This window comes from Rhineura floridana, chromosome 10 (assembly GCF_030035675.1).
Source record: "Rhineura floridana isolate rRhiFlo1 chromosome 10, rRhiFlo1.hap2, whole genome shotgun sequence".
Classification (NCBI taxonomy): Eukaryota; Metazoa; Chordata; class Lepidosauria; order Squamata; family Rhineuridae; genus Rhineura; species Rhineura floridana.
The window spans coordinates 61,239,010-61,258,079 of NC_084489.1; the positions used below are offsets into that span (position 1 = coordinate 61,239,010).

At 42.4% G+C, this 19,070-nt stretch overlaps 1 protein-coding gene across 11 annotated transcripts in view; it reads left to right on the forward strand.

Annotated features, from left to right (window-relative positions):
- MLLT10 (MLLT10 histone lysine methyltransferase DOT1L cofactor) overlaps positions 1–19,070 on the forward strand; it is a 205,217-nt gene that overhangs the window by 33,319 nt on the left and 152,828 nt on the right. For all 11 annotated transcript variants that reach the window (XM_061587689.1, XM_061587686.1, XM_061587687.1 and 8 more), the window contains one exon: positions 18,568–18,671. In XM_061587689.1, the coding sequence (XP_061443673.1) occupies positions 18,568–18,671 (104 nt within the window). The remainder of the gene's footprint in view (positions 1–18,567; positions 18,672–19,070) is intronic.

A 19,070-nucleotide genomic window follows, 5' to 3' on the forward strand; every position in this document is an offset into this window, starting at 1 on the left:
TTAGCTGATATATCATGGGATTTTTAGAGTGTTTAATCAACTCTACATAGATTTGCAAATGAAAGAAAAGTGTAAAAAAAAGTATATATTTCTTTATTTTAGGTAAAACATGGATTTATTATAATAGACATCATGGTAGAAACACAGAGGAGGAGACCAGAGGGATCACCTCTTCTAATATGGCACCTGCCCTGTGCATCCAAGATCCTTCTTGCATGTAGCATTGCTGGGCCAAGTGTCCCCCATATTATAACTGTGCATTTGGTTTCTTTTTCCTAGGTGTAGAACTTTGCACTTATCCCTGTTAAATATCATTCTGTTTTCAGCCTAATGCTCCAGCTTATCAAGATCGCTTTGAATTTGTTTGTCTTCCAAGGTATTAGTTATAAATGTGTCATCTGCAAATTTGATAAGCATTCTTGTATCCTCTCAGGTACCCTCTCATCCAAGATTAATAAAAATGTTGAAGAGCACTGGGCCCAGTACTGAGTCCTGTGGTACCCTGCTCATTATCCTCCCCTCCCAGTTTGAGAAGGAACCATTGACAAGCACTCTTTGAGTACGATTCTGTAGCCAACTGTGGATCCACCAGATAGTTGTTCCATCCAGCCCACGTTTAACTAGTTTGCTAATCAGAGTATCATGGGGCCCTTTGTCAAAAGCTTTGCTGATGTCAAGATATATTATGTCCACAGCGTTCCCACAATCTGTCAGGGAGGTTACCTGAGCATGAAGTGAGGTGAGATTAGTCTGGCAGGATTTGTTCTTGACAAATCCTTGTTGGCTTCTAGTAATCACTGCATTGTTTTCAAGGTGCTTACAGATTGACCACTTTATAATCTGCTCCAGAATTTTCCCAGGGATTAATATCAGACTAATTTGTCTGTAGTTTCCAGGTTCCTCCTTTTTGCCCTTTTGAAGATAGGGACAACATTAGCCCCAGGGCTGTGGAGTCGGTACGCCAAACCTTCGACTCCAACTCCTCTATTTTTCTACTGTCCGACTCGAACTCCACCCAAAATTGCTTTCAACCCCACAGCCCTGGAAAGGGCTGTAAATGTCTTTTTAAATTGGAAGCTCTCATAGGAGCATTTTTATCGCTGCCTGAATATGCGCTGATCTTGGCATCACAGCATTTGTCTTCATCTGGGTCCTGTGTCATACACTGACACACAAAATGTTTTCCATCTTGAGTTATGGTGAAATGCTCAACTACAGCTGACTTCATGGGAAGCTTCTTTGACATTTTGAATTTATATTTTAAAAAATTTGTCAATCAAAATTTATTTTGAACCTGGAGTCGGAGTCGGTACATTTCTACCGACTCTGACTCCACCCAAAATTGCTTCTGACTCTGACTCCGACTCTGACTCCACAGCCCTGATTAGCCCTCCTTCAGTCATTCGGCACTTCATCCATCCTCCATGATTTTGTAAAGATAATAGACAGTGGTTCTGAGAGTTCTTCAGCCAGTTCCTTCTTTACTCTAGGATGAAGTTCATCAGGCCCTGGAGATATGAACTTGTTTAAAGTAATTAGGTATTCCTTGACCATTTGTCAATCTCAAGATGCAATCTTGCCCCTTCAACTTGCACTTCATATTTGCCAGGAGGGTCATAGACCCTCTTTTGGGAGAAGATTGAGCCAAAGTAGGAATTGAGCACTTCTGCCTTTTCATTGTCATCTGTTACCATTTCCCATCCTCATTAAGCTGAACCACCATTTCCTTTCTCTTATACTGTGGATGTACCTGAAGAAAGCTTTGTTGTTGCTTTTAGCATTCCTTGCTAATCTCAGCTCATTCTCAACTTTAGCCTTCCTGATGCCATCCCTGCAATTCCGTGCTATCTGTCTGTACTGTTCTTTTGTGGCCTGGCCTTCCTTCCCTGTATGTGTCCTGTTTGTTTTCTGGTTAACTTTTTGTGAAGCCATATTGGCTTCTTCCGTTGTCTTGTTGGAATTGTTTGCAATTGTGTCTTTAGAATTTCCTTTTTTATAAACTCCCACCCAACTTGGACTCATTTTCTCATTAAGATCTCATTAGGGTTGCTTGCCACGGACCTTACTTATCATTGTTCTGAGTTCATTAAAATTGGCTTTTCTGAAGTCCAGAGTATGCATATGGCTACAGCCAGCTTTTGTTTCCTTTAAAGTATAACATGGTCACTTTCCCCCAAAGCTTATATAACTGCCCAATCATCCACTAAGTCATCTCTGTTGGTTAGAATCAAGTCAGTGATAGCTGATCCTCTGGTTCCTTCCTCCACTTTCCGTATGAGAAAGTTACCAGCAACACAAATGAACAATTTCTCGAAGGGACCGTGTTTGGCAGAATTTGTATCCCAACAGAAATTGGGGTAATTGAAGTCCCCTATTACTACTATATCATGCCTCCTGGAAACACTGGCAATTTTCTTTTCAATTTCATCCTCATCTTTTCCTTGATTGGGTGATCGATAGTAGACTCCAACCACCATGTTCCTTTTATTCCTTGCCCCATTTATTTTAATGCAGATGCTCTTGATGGGGCTACCAAGCTACTCTTCATGTATTTCTGTTCATGTTTATATATTTTTAACAGACAGTGTGACTCTGACTCCCTTTCTATTCCTCCTGTTCTTTTTGAACAAGCTATATCCATCATTTTTCATTCATTGGTGATCACTCGTGGCCGAGTAAGATTGTCTTCCAAGATAAGGTCTTTAACAGTGGGTCCGTAAGTGACTGTGGAGGCCAATTCTGGATCCACACAGCCTCCCACAGTGAGGACATAGGTTTCCAGATGGAAGATGGTCGCAATGAGGATTTGTTTGACGTGCCTTCCACTTGGCTCGTTTGTACCTTTTTGCCCTGTATTTGTGCTTCTTCAAAGTCCACAGCACTTTTGATAATAGCTGACCTCCATTTGGGACGTTCATGGGCCAAGACTTCCCAGTTGTCGATGTTCATGTTACATTTTTTTAGATCCGCTTTAAGAACATCTTTAAACCTCTTTTGCTGTCCACTGATACTCTGTTTTCCATCCTTAAGTAGGGAGTAAAATAGCTGCTTTGGAAGATGGTGATCAGGCATTCGAACAACATGGCCAGTCCAGCGAAGTTGATGCTGAAGGATAATTGTTTCAACACTGGTAGTCTTTGCTTCTTCCAAAACGCTAACATTAGTCCATTCGTCTTCCCAAATAATTTGCGGAATTTTCCGGAGGTAGCATTGGTGGAATCTTTCAAGAAGTTGGGAGTGGCGTTTATAAATGGTCCATGTTTCACAGGCGTACAGTAAGGTCGATAGTACACTGGTTTTGTAAATAAGCATTTTGGTCTCCCTGCGAATATCCCGATCCTCGTACACTCTATGCTTCATTTGGGAGGATGCGGCATTCACAGAGCTCAGACGATGTTGAATTTCAGCATTGATGTCAGCTTTTACAGAGAGATGGCTGCCAAGATACGGGAAGTGATCAACTTTCTCCAGCGTCACACCATTAAGCTGGATTGATGGTGCTACAGAGGGACTAGTTTGCACCTGTTGATGAAGCACTTTGGTTTTTTTAAATATTAAGTGAGAGCCCAAGCTTTCCATATGCTTCTGCAAAGACATTTAGGATAGTTTGAAGATCTTTCTCTGAATGTGCGGAGACCACATTATCATCGGCATATTGAAGTTCTACAACAGAGGTTGACATTACCTTACATTTTGCTTTCAGCCTACTAAGATTAAAAAGCTTTCCATCTGTTCGATATATGATTTCCACACCAGTAGGAAGTTTCCCCTCAATAAGGTGTAGAATCATAGCAATGAAAATAGCAAATAAGGTAGGAGCAATGACGCACCCCTGTTTTACGTCTGATCCGACCCTGAATAGATCACTCTGAAAGCCATTGTTATTCAAAACTGTCGCTGTCATGTTGTCATGAAGGAGTCGCAAACCATTCACAAATTTATCAGGGCATCCAATTTTCAGAATGATGGTTCAGAGAGCTGTTTGATTTATAGTATCAAAGGCCTTAGTCAGATCAATAAACACCATATATAAAGGTGATTCTGCTCCTGGCATTTTTCTTGAAGCTGTTGTGCAGTGAAGATCATGTCCACTGTCCCTCTGGAAGGGCGGAAACCATTTTGAGATTCTGGGAGGACATCCTCTGAGATCGGTAAGAGGCGATTTGCGAGGATCCTTGCAAGGATTTTACCAGCGGTAGCAAGAAGAGAGATACCTCGATAGTTCCCACAATCTGTTCTATCACCCTTCTTAAAAAGTCTTCCGGGATCTCCTCCCTCATCCAGATTTTTTCAATGAGTTTATGAAGTTGTTGTGTAAGTTCAGGCCCACCTTCTTTAAAGACTTCAGCAGGAATCCCATCAGGTCCACTAGCTTTGCTGTTCTTCATTTGATTGATGGCTTTACTGACTTCATCCAAATTAGGGGATACTGCAAGCTCGTCTCTAGTTTGTTGTGGAATTTGCCAGAAGACCTCACCAGCCACAATAGAGTTACGATTAAGGAGGTCATGGTAATGCTCTTTCAAGCACAGTGCAATAGACTCTTTATCCTTAAGAAGTTTGGTACCATCCATTGAATGTAAGGGATTTGTACTGTGATTTGTTGGTCCATAGATGGCCTTTGTGGCATTAAAAAAGCCCTGTGCATCTTGAGCATCTGCAAAGTGCTGTATTTCTTGAGCTTTCTTTATCCACCAGGTGTTCTTAAGTTCTCTAGTTCTTTTTTGGACCTCAGCCTTTGCACTGGCATAGATTTTTTTCTTAGCAGCGCAGTTAATGGCTTTCTGCCTTATCTGGAAGGCTTTCCTTTTCTTGTTGATGATATGTTCAATCTCACTATCATTCTTATCAAACCAATACTGATGTTTCTTAGTTTGGTATCCAATAGTTTGTTCACATGCAGCAATAATGGATGTCTTCAGTTTAATCCAGTGTTCCTCAACATTTTCAGGGAGTTCCGTCGGTAGATGTTTCCTGAGAGTTATTTGAAAGCAGGCTTGCTTAATAGGACCTTAAAGGGCATGGATGTTCATTTTACGCCTTGGTTTTCTTCCTTGGAGCCTATGTTGAGGAACAATATTAATGGCCATAGTGGATCAAATTAATCTGTGATCTGTCCAGCAGTCATCAGCACTCGTCATGGTCCTAGTGAGGAGTACATCATGATGATCTCTGGCATGGACAATTACGTAATCCAGGAGATGACAGTGTTTTGACTGAGGGTGCTTCCATGATGTTTTAAATTTATTTTTCTGGCGAAAGAGTGTGTTTGTAATAACAAGATTATAGTCTGCACATTTAGTCAGTAGAATGCCATTCAGGTTGCTATCGCCAACTCCTTCTTTCCCGATGCTTTCTGGCCATAAATCGAAATCACGCCCAACTCTTCCGTTGAAATTGCCCAAGAGGATAATTTTATCCTCCTTAGGTATCTCTGATAAGGTGGTGTCCAGCTGAATGAAACCCTAAATTCAGAGACAGTATGACTCTAGTACTTCCAGTAGCTGGGGAGCAAACAGTGCTGCTGCTTGGAAACGGGGAAATGCAGCCCCAGGTGGAAATGCAGGCTCCTGGATTAGGGGGATGCTTGGTGTGATCCAGCAGGGCTGCTCTTTCATTCATGTTCTTGGGCATTCAGTCTCCTAGGGACATTGTCAGCTCACTGTTTCTTCACTCCAATGTTGTCAGTTTAAGTAAAAACTTATCTTACACAGGCTTGGATACAGGACGAGCTGTGGGACTGAGGACTGAAAAGCTGAGTTGGAAGAGGGCCCTGCTGGCTGGGAAGCAAAGAACCAGGAAGCCCAAAGGGGGAATGGGGGAAGAAGGAGGCACACGGTGCAGTGGTTGAGAACATGAAGGATGTATGAAGCTAAATGAAAAGAACAGAAAAGAGAGGGCGTTCAGAAAAGGCAAAGGTAGTGATAGTGGAAGGAAGTGGACTGATGAGAGAAGCTGAAGTACTGTGGGCTATGGAGCAAAGAATGCATAGGATTGGCAACCATGCTCTTGAGGTGCTCCTGCACTTTTAAAGAATTGGTTAGAAGGGAAAGCTGCAACACGTGCCTTTGTCTGTGATTGCAACGTTATGCTGGGAAAATTATACATCTTTCAGGAGGCACGGGGACATAGCAATTAATTTCACAGTGCAAAGTAACCAGCCACTTCAGATGGTGGGAGGGTAGACTGGAGTATTTCAATTCCCTTCTCAGTGAAGCAGGAGAAACTGAAACAGAAGTTAGGAAGAGAGGGCCAAGAGGCAGGGTGGCTGGGGTGGGGCTGCCAGTTTCTTACTGGACCTGCTCTTGTTTCTTTCAAAGGAGCCAGGCTGCTGAAGAATCAGTAAAAAAGGGATAACCCAAGAAATGGCCATTATAGGCAATGAACTAAAAAACAAGAAACTGAATAATGTAAAAGGAACCTGAGAAGATGCTGTTGGAAACTTTGGATTCCATTTATTAAGCATAGTTGAGCATTGCACCTGAACTCTAAACTGTGCTTCAACTGCCATAGCCACAATTTATCAGGTGTGGATGACACAGATCACAGTTAATTAAAAATGGAATCAAAACTGCAAAACACATAATTATGGCTGCCCCAGAGGAGGAGGGGAGGGAGTGTACAAGCAAAGGTTTACACATGCCAGTCATGATTAACTATCATTTATGATGATGTCTGCATGCAGCGTATTTTTAGTTCTTATCCAAACTAAAACTATGGTATTGAAAGATACTTATACCTCTATAAAATAGCTATCTGTAGAACCTGGGATAGGCCAGCCTGGCCCCATCCATTGTCCAGAGTAGGAGCTGCTATGGAGGTTTTGCTCCCTCCTCACTGAGAAAAAGAGCACTCTGCTCCAGGGACTTTGGACCCATCCAGAAGACTACTGGCTGCTGGGTTGTGTGATTTCTGGATTTTTTTACCTGTTGCTTGTTGAAAGCAACCTTGAGAATCAGTTGACAGCATATAGATCTTCACAATAAATAAGGCAAGTGGAAAACAAACACTTCAAAGTAATTAAGAAAATGTTAAAAAAAGAGTAAGCAGCAGAGAACCACAGAAATTTTGCCAGTTAATAAACATCAACAAAATTCTCAGTTAAAACAAAACTTCAAACACTGGTGAAGAAAGAGATTACCTGGTGCCTGAATAAAGGTAACATGATGGCAGGCAAACATTACTTGTGTGGAAGTTTCAATAGATGGAGGAGCAACTGTAGTAAAAACCATTTCTGTGGTAACCACCATAGAAACCCCAAAAGTGGGGATACCTAGAGAAAGGTTGTGGCACCCTTCCCTGGCTCTCCCTGTCAGGTTCCTACCTGCGCGTGGCTACTGCCTGTCACTAGGCACCACCAGGGACTCCACCAGTCCGGACTGTCCTCTCTTATGGTTTCTCTCCCCGCTCTAGCACAGATCTCAACAGATCCCCCTGCTAGGCAACCACCAGTCACGTCCTAATACTAGTATTCCCAGAGACTCTGAATACTGGTATTGTTATTCTCTTCACCGCTGCCACCATTTGTTACAGTTTCCCTTCAGCCTTGGTCATTACCTTACCCTCCCTTCTGGTCTGTGAAACCCCAGCCAAGGATCAGGCCTTTGGTAAACCAAATTAAGTATTTATTAAAGATAACAAAGCTAACAAGATTAACAAGATTTCTTCTTAAGGCACATAAGCATATGGTTTTACTCAATACTAATCCGAACTCCACCCCCCTCCTTCTCCACTCTCTCCTGGCAAACAATAAACCCCACCAAACAACCCACTCTTTCTCTTCTCCCCCCAGATTCCACTCTCACTCTTCCTTTTATACGTTCAGCCATTTTAAACACTCAGCCAATCATCTAGCATTCTACTGCCCATTCACTCCCCCTCCTCTTTCACTCCACTTACCATGTATCTTCTAAACAACAACACTTACCATATATACATTAATATAGGAACATCACATTTCCCCCCGCTTAAAACAACAGCAGAGTATTATTCCTGTTCCAGGATTTATACGTCATGTTAACCAATAAAAGTCTTTATGGGGAAAATGTCTTTCTTTGTTCCTCCGTCTGGTCACGTCACTGCAGTCCCAACCACTTGCCTGGAAAGTCCATCGGCCAGTACATTGTCCTTGCCTTTTATGAACTGGAAGTCCACTTGATAGTCCTGTAGGGCCCAGGACCACCTCTGCAGCATAGTGTTATGGTTTTTCATAGTCTGCAACCATAACAAGGCCCGATGATCCGTAGTCACTGTGAATCTTCGTCCCCACACGTATGGGCGCAACTTGTTCAGTCCCCTCACAACTACTAGGCACTCCTTCTGGACCGACGAATAGTTTTTCTCCCTCGGCGTCAGCTTGCGACTCAGGTACGCCACTGGATGTCTGGTGCCTTCTCTCTCCTGTAGCAAGACGACTCCCAGCGCTAGGTCCGACGCATCTGTAGCCACGATGAATGGTTGCTCATAGTCTGGTGCTATTAATATGGGTCCTTGGCACAAGGCTTGCTTCAGTAGATCGAAAGCCTTCTGACATTCATCTGTCCATACCACACGCTCAGAACACTTCTTCTTTGTTACTTCATGCAAGGGGGTTGCTATTTCCCCAACATTTCTCACAAACTTCCTATAAAATCCAGCCACACCCAGAAATGCCCTTACTTGTGTTTTGGTTAAGGGGATCGGCCATGCTTGTATTGCCTCCACCTTGCTCCATAAGGGGGTGATTTTCCCACTCCCCACCTTATGTCCTAAATAGATTACTTCCTTTAGTCCAAACTGGCATTTCTTAGCTTTTATTGTGAGGCCTGCTTTTCTTAAGGCCTCCAATACTGTTGTCAGGTGTTGGACATGCTCAGGCACCGACTTGCTAAAAATGGCCACGTCATCGATATAGGCCACTGCAAAATCTGACATGCCTCGCAACACAGTATTCATTAGCCTCTGAAATGAACTTGGTGAGTTCCTTAGTCCCATGGGTAAGGTCACAAACTCATATAACCCATCTGGTGTACTGAAGGCAGTTTTGGCTCTGGATTGCTCGTCTAGTTCCATTTGCCAAAATCCTTTACAGAGATCTAGTGTAGAGATAATGGTTGCTGCCCCCAATAACTCTTAACATTGCGTCTACCCTAGGCATAGGATACACATCTGGGACAGTAATTTTATTGATTAGCCGATAATCAATGCAAAACCTTGTCGTTCCATCTTTTTTCGGAACCAGGACAATACTTGAGGCCCAGGGACTGATGGATTCCCTGATCACTCCTAATTCCAGCATCTCTTCCACCTCCTTTTTGATCTCATTCAAAACTTTCCCATTCACACGGTACAGAACAGATCTGATTGGGGCATGATCTCCAGTATCAATGGAATGTATAACTATACTGGTTCGGCCAGGTTTGTTGCTAAAGAGATTCCTATAGGTTTTCAAAACTCTCAGAATCTCTTCTTTTACTTCCTCCTTCACCTCCTCTGACCATTCCACTTGATCTACCCCTCCTTTGTCTTTGCTTTCCTGTACCAAATCTGGAAGTTCAGGCCCACTTCCCTTAGGGAATAAGGTAACTTGCAACACCTGTACATCCCTGGTATGGTAAGGCTTCAACATATTTACATGAACCACTTTGCTTTTGTTTAATTGGTCTGTGGTGATTACATACGTCACTGTGTCAAGCCTTTCTCTGATGGTATATGGTCCTTCCCAGTTAGCCTGTAATTTGTCATGTTTCCTGGGTATGAACGCCATAACCATATCTCCCACGAATACACTGCCTTGATCCGTCAGCACTTCATGAGGAAAACCCAGCCTCATAAAGATTTTTAATAAAGCCTCTGCTACTACAGGGGCTTCTACAGATCTTAGTGCTTCTGCGTCTGGGTACCTGGTGGCAAAATCCACCACGACCACTAGATATTTCTTGCCATGCCTTGTGGGTTTGGAAAAAGGGCCCACCAAATCTATTCCCACTCTATAAAAGGGTTGTCCAATTATAGGAAGGGGCTTTAAGGGTGCCTTAGTCTTTACTCCACTTTTTCCCACCTTTTGGCATATTCCACAAGATAGACAATGTTGTTTTACATCTTTGGAGATGTTTGGCCAATAATAGTGTGCCGCCAATCTCCTCTTGGTCTTTTTTATTCCCAGATGTCCTGCACATGGGACATCGTGGGCTACCTCTAGCAATCTGGTTCTGTATTTGCTAGGTACTATCAATTGCTTCACTGGTTCACATTCATCCTTTCTCTCAGCGGGCATCCACAGTCTATATAAAATTCCATTCTCACACACAACTTGATTCCTCAGTTTGTCAGTGAAAGGAATCTGTTGGGTCAGAGCTTGTTCCTTTATCTGCTTCAAACTTATAACTTTATGCAGCTCTTCCCTGAATTGCTCTGCTTCTTTCTTATCAGAGACCACTTGATACAGTTTGTCTCCTTCAGCAGGCCTGCTAGTGGTTGCTATGGTGACCTGAGGCTGGTTAACAGATTCCACCCTGTTTGTTTCAGCCCCCCTTAATATGGCTTCTTTTTCTCTGCCTATTTGCTGTCTGGTCACTACATATATTTTTCCTTGGGCTCCCATAACATCTCTTCCCAGTATTACTGGTTCTTGTTGCTGGGCATTAATGCCTACTTTATATCGGCCCTCTCGGCCTCTCCAAGTCATTTTCACCAGGCCCACAGGCAAACTTTCTGGTTGACCCCTCACTCCTTGGACAGTCACAGTTTCCTGAGGTAATATTACCTCAGATTTTATTAAATCTGGCCTCAGTAATGTCTGAGCGGCACCAGTATCAAGCAATGCCCAATAATTTGCCCCTTGTACACTCACTTCCTCTCTCAGACTTGAATCAAGGTCTGTTACTTCTGTCCAGTTTATCTGGCAGAACTGAACCTTTTCCGCTGTTTCTAAAGCCTTGGGCTCTGTTTTCACTGCCCTTGTCTGAGCAGGATTACTAATGGGGTTGGCAACCTCACATTGAAAACGTAGGTGCCCCGGTCTACCACATTTGTAGCATAATTTCTCCTCACTTTTAGGGTACACAGATCCACTCTGGGGTGTCCTGTGCCCTTCAGATTTTACTGGAGGACTCACTCTCTGTGGTACCACATCCCTTCTGCCAGCGTTATATGGTCTGGGTTTAAAATCTCTTGATGGTTTCCCCCCCCAGCCAGTTCTGTTGGAGGCGAAGTGATCCGCCATCTCTGCGGCCTCCTGCACCGATGTAGGGGAACGGTCTTTGACCAGGAGCCTTATTTCTGGTGGTAACTGATGGTATAATTGATCCAATATCATGAGGTTTTTCACTTCCTCCACAGACTGAGCTTTTGCACTTGTCAGCCATTTCCCAAATATGTCCATCAGTTTTGCCCCCAGCTCCACGAAAGACCTCCCTGTCTGTATCTGGCAATTTCTGAAAAGCTTTCTAAAATAATCAGGCCCCAGTCTGAATCTTTTAAACACTGCTTCTTTGAATTCAGCATAGGTGACGGGCCTGTCTGAGGGGAAATATTGGTATACCTCAGCCAATTCCCCTTTAATCAGGTTTGATAAATACTGCATGTATTTATCTTCAGGTAGCCCCCACAACTGAGCTGCTTTTTCAAAGGTGCTGAGGTAAATTTGAGGATCTTGACCAGGCTCATAGACAGCAAAGTCCTTTGGAGTAATTTTTATTTTTGCTCCATCTCTGTCCTTTCTTGTTTCATCAGAATGAAACTTCTCTCTTTCAAATTTTAACTTTTCTACTTGTAATTCGGCATCCACTGCTCGTTGCTTCTCCCTCTCCTCAAACCCCATTCTCATTCTCTCAGTTTCCATCTTCAACTTCTCAGTTTCCAACTCCCTCTGCTTGTCTTTTTCCTCAGCCTCCCATCTTAACTTCTCTCTCAAGTACTCTATATAAGCGAGATTGCTTAAATATCCTTCTGGGGTCTCTTCTCTGACAGGTTGTTTTTGCTGGGCAGTTGCAAATCCTGTAAGTGCTACCCTCAATTCATCTACCCCTTTACCCTCGTGAGGTAAATTGAATGTTATGCACTTCTCCACCAGCTCCTCTCTTTTCATTTTTATATATTCAGCCATGGTGTTTGAGTTCACTCACTCTTTGCCACACACTCTTTGCCAGTCACTCTCACAAGAAATCTTGTTTTGTTATTTCTGTTTGCCACACCACTGTTCTGGATTCTCTAGTATTCGTATCTGGATTCTCTGTTGTTCGTATCCCACCGCTACTGCCACCACGTGTGATGCCCTTCCCTGGCTCTCCCTGTCAGGTTCCTACCTGCACGTGGCTACTGCCTGTCACTAGGCATCACCAGGGACTCCACAAGTCCGGACTGTCCTTTATTTTATTTTTTCTCTCCCCGCTCTAGCACAGATCTCAACAGATCCCCCTGCTAGGCAACCACCAGTCACGTCCTAATACTAGTATTCCCAGAGACTCTGAATACTGGTATTGTTATTCTCTTCACCGCTGCCACCATTTGTTACAGTTCCCCTTCAGCCTTGGTCATTACCTTACCCTCCCTTCTGGTCTGTGAAACCCCAGCCAAGGATCAGGCCTTTCGTAAACCAAATTAAGTATTTATTAAAGATAACAAAGCTAACAAGATTAACAAGATTTCTTCTTAAGGCACATAAGCATATGGTTTTACTCAATACTAATCCGAACTCCACCCCCCTCCTTCTCCACTCTCTCCTGGCAAACAACTCTCTAAACCCCACCAAACAACCCACTCTTTCTCTTCTCCCCCCAGATTCCACTCTCACTCTTCCTTTTATATGTTCAGCCATTTTAAACACTCAGCCAATCATCTAGCATTCTACTGCCCATTCACTCCCCCTCCTCTTTCACTCCACTTACCATGTATCTTCTAAACAACAACACTTACCATATATACATTAATATAGGAACATCACAAAGGTCTCTGATGAAGATCTTAGCTTCTGGGCAGACTCATATGAGAGAAGATAATCCTGAAGTATGCAGCTGGTATACCAAGTGAACCTAGAAAAAAGTACCTTCCTCTTGTGTGGATTCAGCATCAGTTTGTTAGCCTTCATCCATCTCACTACACTTTAGAAATCTGTTGAGTGTCCATCATCTGATACCTGAATTGAGTGTCATCTGCATATTGATGAAACTTCACTTCATTCTAAACCTCTGATGACCTCTTCCAGCAGTTGCATGTTGATAATAAAATGGGGGACCATATCTTAAATGCCATAGCACAGAATAAAAATTACCAGCATACCTTTTGGAATCCACCTGTCTGATAGAAGTGGAGCCACTAGGGTACACTCACTACAGTGCCTCTCACTCTCTTCTCTGATAGGTTACAGAAGGATACCATGGTTGATGGTAATGAAGGCTATGGAGAAGGCCAGGAGAATCTACAGGGTTATAGGCTCCTCTGCCAATCTCCCAGAGAAAGCAGTCAACCATGCTGACCAGGGCAGTTTCAGTCTCAAAACCAGCTTGGAAAGCAGATTGAAATGGATCTAGATTATAGGTGGGCAGACTTCAAGCTTATGAGATTTACTTTGTTTTTAACCTTGAGGTCCACCAACTGAAGCCAGGTAGAAAATAGTTGCTTGTGGAGCTTGACATACCTTAGAATTGAGAAACAGGAAGCTTCTGAGTACGTGCCCAGGAATTTATTTTCAGTGCCAGAACTACCCTTGCAGTTGTTTCACACACAAAATCCACTCCTGTGGTGGGGGGTGGTATTGCTGTTGCTAGCGTTAAACAATTGTGAGTCAGAAACTCTTGCTGATCTACCAGTAGGACCTTAGCTACTACTGTCTACTGATGTAGACAACACACATTGTCCAAGGATTCCTGGAATTAGGCTATTGTCATCACCTGTTTAAGTACCTTACCCAAGTAGGGGAGCTTTGATGGTTGGGTAAATCAGAAGGGCTCAAATAAGGTTTCTTTAGGAGTGAACATAAGAGAGCCCTGCTGGATTGGGCCAAGGGACCTGTCTAGTCCAGCAATCTGTTCTCATAGTGGCCAACCAGATGCCTGTGGCAAGCCTGTGCAAGCAGGAATGCAGTAGTGCTGTCCCCACCTGTGATTCCCAGGGTCCTGCCTCTCTCAGTGGAGCTATAACACAGGGATAACCTTATTCTCCATGAATTTGTCTAATTTTCTTTTAAAACCATTCAAGTTGGTAGCCATCACCTTCTCTTGTGGGAGTGAATTCCATAGTTTAACTATGTGCTATGAGCAGAGGTGCTTTCTTTTGTCTGTCCTGAATCTTCCAACATCAGCATCGTTGGATGTCCCCAAGTTCTAATATTATGAGAGAGGGAGAAAAACTTCTCCCTATCCACTTTCTCCACACCATGCATAATTTTATATACCTTTATCATGTCACTGTATATTTGCCTTTTCTTTATTAAAACTAAAAAGTCTCAAATATTGTAATATTTCCTCTTAAGGAATTTGCTTCACTCCCTTGATTGTTTTGTTTGCCCTTTTCTGAACTTTTTCTAGCTCTACAGTATCCTTTTTCAGGTGAGGTGACCAGAACTGTACACAGTATTCCAGATGCAGTTGCACTATAGATTTGTATAATGGCATGATATTGGCAGTTTGATTTTCAATCCCTTTTTGATAATCCAGTTACTGCCAGTTCAGACCCCATGGGTGTATATATGAAATTTTCTACATCCTTCCATTCGGGAACTGTTCATTTATTCAGACACTCTGCTTCCATTTTTTTACCCAATTATTAATCCACAAGAGGACTTCTCTTTTTTTTGCCCTGATGTGCATATCTTTACACTTATTTATATTGCATTGCATTTGCCATTTTATTGCCAATTCACTCACTTTAGAGAGATTCTTTTGAAGCTCTTCACAACCCCTTTTTGTTTTAAACACTGAACCATTAGCAAATCAAATTTTGTATCATCAGCAAATTTGGCTACCTTACTGCCCTCCTAACTCTAGATCAGTGGTTCCCAACCTGGGGGCTGCAAAGTAATCCAGAGGGGTCTGCGAATAGTAAACAAATGAATTATTAATTATTATTTTTAAAAAAAGTCTTCACTCCCTGGATGCTGTTTGCTCCCCATTGCCGCTGCAGATGACATCTCCCCCTTGCTCCAAATGAAAGGGGAGGACTTTGCTGAAGTGCCAGATCATCTTTCAGGTGTGCCGAGGGCAGACATCTGCCTATACCACATATGTCATATGAAAAAGGAGGCTGCGGGAGGTACTACCAGGAAGAAGAGGGGATTACTATACCGTCTCCCGTCACCTCGCACTGCCAGTGCTGACGATGCCCTTACTTGGAATGAGAGGAGAGGGCTTTTCGTGAAGCAGAAAGAAGCAAGGCTGTTTTCCCCCTTCCTTCCTGGCAGCCTGCCTGCCTGCCTTTCTTGATTTGTGGTTCACTGCCCACCTCCTTTTAAAAATTATTCTTATTTGTGAGGCTGCCCAGATCTCGCCTTTGGCCCAGACGGAGCCAAGGAGCAGTGAGGAAGCTCAGGACTTGCTTGCCCCCCATCTCTGAGGCTGTGTGTGCCAGTGTTGCCCTTTTCTTCCACCTACATTCCGCCTCCCCAACCTCTCTCTCCAAGATGCTGCAGCAGTTGAGGGGTTCCCCCCCCACATGCCCAAATGCCTGCATGCCTGCAAATGCTTGCAGGAGGGGCAGGTGTGTTTGTGTGTGTGAAAGCGCTGATCTGTCTTCTGCTCCACTCTCATTCCCCAAGGGCACACTAACCAAGTCATCAGTTCTGATGATCATCCCAAGGCCTAAAAGCACTAACCCCTCTCCTCAATTTGTCCACTCTTCTGTCTTCACAATCTAGCATTCCCATCACTACCGCATTGCTGCTTCTTGATGATGATGATAATGATTTTTTTAAAAGCTCAGCAGGTTGGCTGAGGCTGGGGTCCACATACTGCAGCTGAAATGTATTTATTTATTTAAAAATTATTGCATTTATATCCCACCTTTCCTCCAAGTTGCTCAAGCATGGTTCCCCCCGTCCATTTTATCCTTACACCAACCCTGTGAGATAGGTCAGGCTGAGAGACTATGTCTGGCCCAGGGTCACCCAGAGGGCTTCATGGCTGGGTAGGGATTTGAACTTGGATCTTAGTCCAACACTGTAACCCACTGGTGTTGGGAGACACGATTGTACATCTTCATACTCTCGGGGGGGGAGTGGGATCCCAATTTGATTGGACCTTTGCATTCAGGAAAAAAGCAACACCTCCCTGTCTGCAGGGAGCTTTTTATGGAAAGGGATATTTGGAGATGTGATTTTGCCACACACCATTTTTTCAATTAACAGACACTAAAATTAGAATTAGTGTGTGTGTGGGTGTCACGAAATGTTTGAGCTTACAAAGGGGTGCCCTACTCTTAAAGGTGGGGAACCACAACTCTAGATCATTTATGAACAAGTTGGAAAGTCAGGTTCCAGTGTCAATCCTTGGGGTACTCCATTTTCTACATCCTTCCATTCGGGAACTGTTCATTTATTCAGACACTCTGCTTCCATTTTTTTACCCAATTATTAATCCACAAGAGGACTTCTCTTATTCTATGAGCTTTTGGTGAGATACTTTGTCAGAAGTTTTTTTAAAAGTCTTAGTACAAGAGATGAACTGGGTCATCTCTATTTATATGCTTGCTGACATTATCCTAGGTTAGTGAGACAGCCTTACCCTTGCAGCCATACTCTCTTTACTTCAGCAAGATTTGTCCTTCTATATGCTTGGTTTTCTATCTGACTTTATTGAAAAGATAGAGATGGGTATAGGACGTTCAGATGATATCAGGAACAACATAAAGGTGCTAGAGGAGTCCATTATTGGAAGGATCAAATAATAGCTGGTTATGGGGTTAGAATAAGAGTTCAAAATATTTTGGAGAGAAAATGATGTGCTATAATAAGCCAAGACCAAAGTTCATTGTCTTGTGGGAAATGACTGATTACATGAAACATTTTGTGCCATTAAATTGTAATGAGATGATTAAATAAGATTGTGTGTTGTTAAGGGCTCCAGTATTTGAACAATGCTTTCAAAGGATCTATTAATACATTCCGAAGCAGCTTTTGAAAGCTTCATCTCAAAGTTTTCCAGGAGTGCCACAAGTGAGACACAAACTTTCAGCAGATAAACCTTCCTCTCCCCAAATATATATATTTATTATTTATTTATTACATTAATATCCTGCTCTTCCTCCCAGTAGGAGCTCATATGATCTATTGAGTTTTCAGTTAGAGACCTGTAGCTGTTGTAAGAGTGCTCATGCTTTTAATCAAGCTCCACCTGTGTTGTGGCATTAATTGCCCCACATGATTAGTCTAATGCATGACAAGGTTTTGTGTGCAGCTGGTCAGATTTTATTCACAAGCAGTAGTTTATATTTTACAGCGTTGCATTTTTTTAAAAAAAGTATAATGCAGAGTTTCTTTGCATGTTTTAAAATACTTGCTTGGATTAGAATTGTATTTTAAAAATACCGGAAATGCCCAACTAATATTCTCTAAGACTGATGTTACATCAAGAATATAACAATCTCTGTGATTTTTAGAAATCTTGTTTAAATTAGTTTGATTGTGAATCTCTATCTTGGATTTTATCATATATCATACTGTTAAATGAATAACTGAATTGGCCTGAAAGAATGCATATTTATGACATCCTCTGGCAGCCACGAGACAGTCCCCATGATAGCTCTGTGATTACTGACCTATGTTTTTGGGCTCAGATTCTGCAAGTTAGCCATGGATACAAAATAGCCCATGCCAGCAGGCAAAGGAAAATTGAGATGGTCTTCATAAGAATGTGTTCTTAGTAGTATTTTGTTAGACCTGAAGAAACCACAGGTTTTATAGAAAAGTGTTAAAATGTTAGCTTTGCATGTTTTAAATAGGACTCGATCGTGTTTCTGCATCTGGGTACATGTATTATATGTCACTGGCCCCACTGGAGGTCTTTCCACATTACCACAGTGAGTTAAAACAATTAGCTAATCCTAATGATACAGTGATCTAGAAAAATGCAAATTATAGGGCACTTGGCATTTTACAAAGTTACTCCAGGTCTCTTCTTAGTATTAATGTCTACCACTTCTGAGGCCTGGTGTCAGTTGTTACTTACCATGCAGAAACTCTCCCGCACAATGTCTTTCCTTGTCACTACCATGATGTGTAGCCTCAATAAAGTCATTCTAATTCTTCATTCCTGAGGAGGTCTTTTTGGCAGAACTAACCTCCAGGATAGTGTGGTGTTAATGTGTAGACACACCATATGATAAGGAATTAGGATATATCTACCAATGCTATATGCCAGAGCAGCACTAGGAACAGTTAATCATACAAAGCATTCTGCATAACACACAGTCTGGGATTGTTTCAGAAAAGTGGAGTGAAGGTGGCATGTGGCTTAAATTAGCAGATCTGAGAACCTGCTAATCTTGCCTGCCCTTGATTTTTGCTGTAGTTGCAGCAACCAACTACTTGGTTGCCGCAAAGTTTATGTTCATTTAAAGAGAATAGTGTGCTTACTACTGTCTTATTTTTCCCAATAGACATGTTATATATGTGATGAGCAAGGCAGAGAAAGTAAAGCAGCCACTGGTGCTTGCATGACTTGTAACAAGCATGGATGTCGCCAAGCTTTCCATGTAACATGGTAAGTAAACAATATCCAGGTATGTGCATAATTCTGTCCCTTCCCTAGTTATCTAGTTTTATTACCCTGATAGATATGGCTTCATTGTAACATGTTCATATTTAAAATACTCACTTTAAATAGTATTGATGTCATAGGTACATTTTACTCTACAATTATTTCTAAAATTCATTGTACAATTTCTGCTGTGGCAGTACAGCAGAAAGGCTAGATGTCCTCCCTCCTCTCAAAAACAACAACAAAAACATGAAATCCCAATTACCTTAAGACATTTTATTATTACATTTTCAACTACATATTCCAATACAACTTTTTATCCAAATAATAACCTGTTTTAGGGAGCTATCCTGTTTCCTGGGAGGGAGGCTGAGTGGTTGTAGGATGCTGTGACCTCCTTAT